Consider the following 4,600-nt stretch of genomic DNA (forward strand, 5'->3'; position numbering starts at 1 on the left):
AAAGTTGGTCAAAATCACGATGCACGCAAGGCGGTCTCGGCTACTCTGTCAGTCTTAAAGTAAAGTGGGGCTATATTTTGGCCTAGAAGCTCGAAACCGAGCGTGCGATCGTTTTACCTGTGTCTATTTTACTGCAAACCAAGGCCATCAAGAGTTAGTTTAGAGTCCCCGGGACTGGAAAATACCCCCCAAGTTCTGGGAAATCGAGCTAAAGTTGGTCAAAATCACGATGCATGCAAGGCGGTCTCGGCTACTCTATCAGTCTTTAAGTAAAGTGGGGCTATATTTCGGCCCAGAAGCTCGAAAGTTGGCGTTCAAAAAGTTTTGTTTTACCTGTGTCCATTTCACTGCAAACCAAGGCCATCAGGAGTTAGTTTAGATTTCTCGGGACTGGAAAATATCACCAAGTTCCGGGAAATCGAGCCAAAGTTGGTTAAAAGCACGATGCGCGCAAGGCGGTCTTGGCTACTCTTTAAATTTTAAAGTAAAGTGTTGCTATATTTCAGCCTAGAAGCTGGAAACAGAGCGTGCGATCGTTTTACCTGTGTCCATTACACTAACAACCAAGGCCATCACCGGTTAGTTTAGTGTTCCTGGGACTGGAAAATATCCCCGAAGTTCCGGGAAATCCAGCCGAAGTTGGTCAAAATGACGATGTGCGTAAGGTGACTTGGCCACCTTGCTTCAGTCTTAAAATAAAGTGGAGCTATATTTCGGCCTAGCTGGTCGAAACTGAGCATGCAATCGTTTTACCTGTGTCTGTTTTACGAAAAATCAAGGCAATCAGCGGTTAGTTTAGAGTCCCCGTGCCTAGAAAATATCCTCTAAGTTGCGGGAAATCGAGCCAAAGTTGGTCAAAATCACGATGCGCGTAAGGCGGTCTTGGCAACTCTTTCATTCTTAAAGTGAAGTGGCGCTATATTTCAACCAAGAAGCTCGAAACCGAGCGTGCAATCGTTTTACCTGTGTCCATTTCAGTAAGAACCAAAGTCATCACCGGTTAGTTTAGAGTCCCCGGGACTGGAAAATATCCCCCAAATTCGGGAAATCGAGCCAAAGTTGGTCAAAATCACACTGCGCGTAAGGCGGTCTCGACTACTCAGTCAGTCTTTAAGTGAAGTGGGGCTATATCTCGTCACAGAAGCTCGAAAGTAAGCGTTCAAAAAGTTTTCCTGTGTCCATTTCACTTCAAACCAAGGCCATCAGGAGTTAGTTTAGGGTCCCCGGGACTGGAAAATATCTCCCAAGTTCCGGAAAGTCGAGCCGAAGTTGGTCAAATTCAGGACGCGCGCAAGGCGGTCTCGGCTACTCTTTCATTCTTAAAGTGAATTAGGGCTATATTTTAGCCTAGGAGCTCGAAACCGAGCGTGCGATCGTTTTACCTGTGTCTATTTTGCTATTTTTCCTGTGTTTGGTAATGCTAGCAGTAGCTAGCAGCTGAGCGACAGTGGCAAAAGGCGAGTGTTCGGCGCCTTCAAATAACCGGAATCTGTGACTAAGGGAAGGAAAACCCCGACAGAAAAACCCTGGCCCTCCAGGTTGGGGGTTGGGCGTGAGGCCAATCACCTCACCCCATAAAACATTGTGATTGCGGAAACTGGAATCTCGATGTATACAGGCTACAATGGGTGTAGTACAACGACATGCCGGACCCCAGACGATGCCTTTATTAGCTGGGTCGACGGAGGTATGACGACTATGGGTGAAAGCCGAAAGGGGGCCCATTCTCCGAACAGCTCGTTGACAAACCCCAAAACTAAAGTAAAGGTGGGATGTTGGAATGTGAGAACTATGTTCTCGGTAGGAAAAACAGCCCAGATCACAGCTGAGATGACTCGTTATGGCATTGGTATATTAGGGATAAGTGAATGCAGTTGGTCGGGATTTGGACGTTTGAAAGCACGAACAGGCGAAACCATGATATACTCAGGCAGGGACGACGACGTACATCAGAGTGGGGTCGCAATAATCATGTCAAAGAAAGTCGCCCAATGCTTAGACAGCTGGAGACCGATAAGTGACCGCATCGTAGAAGCTCGCTTCTTCTCACACTTCATCAAGACAACAGTCATCCAGGTCTATGCCGCAACCAACGAGGCAGATGATGAGGTGAATCGTGGATGAAGTGCCGAGGCACGACATGCTCTTGGTCATAGGCGACTGGAATGCAAAAGTGGATGAGCAACAACTTGGAGAGGAAGGCGTTGTAGGAAAGTTTGGTATGACAGGGGAGAGGAGCGACAACGGGGAGCGTTTTGTGTCTTTCTGTGTACTGAACAATCTAGCTATTGCATCGACTATGTTCCCACACAAAGAAATACACAGATACACGTGGACTTCACCAAATGGCCAATATCACAACCAGATCGATCACGTGGCCGTTAGATCCAATTTTAAGAGATCAGTACAGGATGTAAGGGCGTATAGGGGTGCAGACTGTGCAAGTGACCACAACCTTGTGATTGCTAAGACACTGCTTAAGCTAAACAGAACAGGCAGGAGAGCAGTACAATTCAGAAGATACGAGACCGGTAAGCTGAATGTTCCTGAAATTAGGAAGCAATTTCAGTTGGAACTAACGAACAGGATCATCTGTTTACTGCTAGAAGATGATTGTGACGTAAATACTGGACAGGAAGAGGAGGGCGAAGTAGCACGTGAGAACGAAGTAGAGAAAAAGTGGAAAAAGATCAAAGACACTTACTGTGAGACGGCCAAGGATGTGCTAGGCTACAGAACAAGGAAAAACAAGAGCTGGATCAGCCCAGAAAGCTGGAAGGGAATTGAAGAAAGGAAACAGCTAAAGCAAAAGTTAGCTGGCACAAGGTCGGAACGTCCTAGGGCAAGGCTGCAGCAGGAATACAGGAAGAAAGATCTAGAAGTGAAGAAAAGTTTGAGAAAGGATAAGAGAGAGTGGGCTAACAATATAGCACAAGAGGCAGAGTGTGTGGGCAGATGAAAGATGTGTATGATGCTACAAGAAGGCTGTGCTGCCATCCACCAAAGAAAATTGACATGGTAAGGAAAAAGGAAGGCGATTTGTTGACAAAAGAAGAGGAGGTGCAACAAAGATGGAAAGAGCACTTTGCTGAAATACTGAATAGGCCCAACCCAGAACGTGAGGCCGAAGTGATTATCGACATGGAGGTTATAGAAGAAATACCATCAGGCCCCATAACTAAAGCCGAGATCAGGAGCGCCATCATTAGCATGAAAGCAGGCAAAGTATCTGGCATAGACTGCGTGACAGTTGAACTGCTCAAGGCTGACATTACAACGACAGTCGACGTACTTCACGACCTTTTCCGTGAGATATGGGTCAGTGACATTGTCCCCGCAGATTGGAGGAAGGGTCTCATTGTCAAGATTGCCAAAAAAGGGGATCTGACCAAGTGTGGAAACTGGCGGGGGATTACTCTGATGTCTGTTGCTGCAAAAGTGATGGGCAAGGTATTCATCAGAAGAATATCAGGTGGTGTTGATGCAAAGCTACGGAAGGAGCAAGCTGGTTTCAGGAAAGGAAGGAGTACGATAGAGCAGATATTCGTTCTCAGGAACATCGTAGAGCAAGCAGTGGAATGGAACTCCAGCTTATATGTATTTGTCGACTACGAAAAGGCTTTTGACAGCGTTCACAGGAAAACCTTGTGGAAGATCATGGAGAGTTATGGGATACCGTCGAAGCTTGTCAGAATGGTCAACGTAATGTATGATGATAGCCAATGTGCGGTTGTTGACGGTACAGGTCAAACGGACTGGTTTGATGTGAAGTCCGGCGTAAAGCAGGGGTGTAACATGTCAGCGTTTCTGTTCTTACTCGTGATCGACTGGATCATGAGAAGAACAGTAACGGGTACTAACACTGGCATTAGATGGAAATTGTGGTCCAAGTTAGACGACTTGGACTTTGCTGATGACATTGCTCTTACATCCAGTACGAAATGTCTAATCCAACACAAAGTGAAAAATCTCAGCACTATCAGCAAGAAAACTGGTTTGAAGATCAACTCCGAAAAGACAAAACTACTCAGACTGAACACGACCAGCAATGAGAATGTTCAGGTTGACGAACAAGATATTGAACATGTAGAGAGTTTTGTGTACTTGGGTGCATACATCAGTAAGTCAGGTGGCACAGAAGAAGACATCGAAGCAAGGCTAGGGAAAGCAAGGGCTGCATATAGTAAGTTAGATAAGATCTGGAAGACCAGTCAATTTACCTACAAGACTAAGATCAAAATTTTCAAAGCTAATGTCATCTCGGTGTTGCTGTATGGTTGTGAATGCTGCCGAATGACCAAAACAGATGAGAAAAAACTGGATGCGTTCTTACATAAGAGCCTTCGTCGGATATTAAAGATCTACTGGCCAATGCGGATAACAAACGAGGAGATTAGAGTAAGAGCAGGAATAGAGACAATAAGCAAGCAAGTGGCAAGGAGGAGATGGACGTGGCTGGGTCACGTCCTCAGAATGGATCACCACTCACACCACGAATTGCTCTCACATGGGTAAATGAAGGCAAACGGAAACGGGGTCGACCGCGCGAGACTTGGAGAAGGACTGTCGAAAGGAAGCTGGAAAAGGAAGGTTTAAGAAC

General features: G+C 46.0%; 2 protein-coding genes across 2 annotated transcripts; both read left to right on the forward strand.

Annotated features, from left to right (window-relative positions):
• The first annotated feature begins 1,608 nt into the window (after window positions 1–1,608).
• Window positions 1,609–2,124, forward strand: LOC149101439 (protein CFDP2-like). Its single transcript, XM_089275907.1, has one exon. It carries the CDS (start codon window positions 1,609–1,611, stop codon window positions 2,122–2,124), a length of 516 nt encoding a protein of 171 aa, XP_089132033.1.
• Window positions 2,125–2,140: 16 nt separating this feature from the next.
• LOC149101440 (uncharacterized) lies at window positions 2,141–2,959 on the forward strand. Its single transcript, XM_089275908.1, has one exon. The coding sequence runs from the start codon at window positions 2,141–2,143 to the stop codon at window positions 2,957–2,959; it is 819 nt and encodes a 272-aa protein (XP_089132034.1).
• The last annotated feature ends 1,641 nt before the right edge of the window (window positions 2,960–4,600 follow it).

This window comes from Orbicella faveolata, unplaced genomic scaffold (assembly GCF_042242905.1).
Source record: "Orbicella faveolata isolate gen_17 unplaced genomic scaffold, um_ofav_v1 contig_4, whole genome shotgun sequence".
Classification (NCBI taxonomy): domain Eukaryota; kingdom Metazoa; phylum Cnidaria; class Anthozoa; order Scleractinia; family Merulinidae; genus Orbicella; species Orbicella faveolata.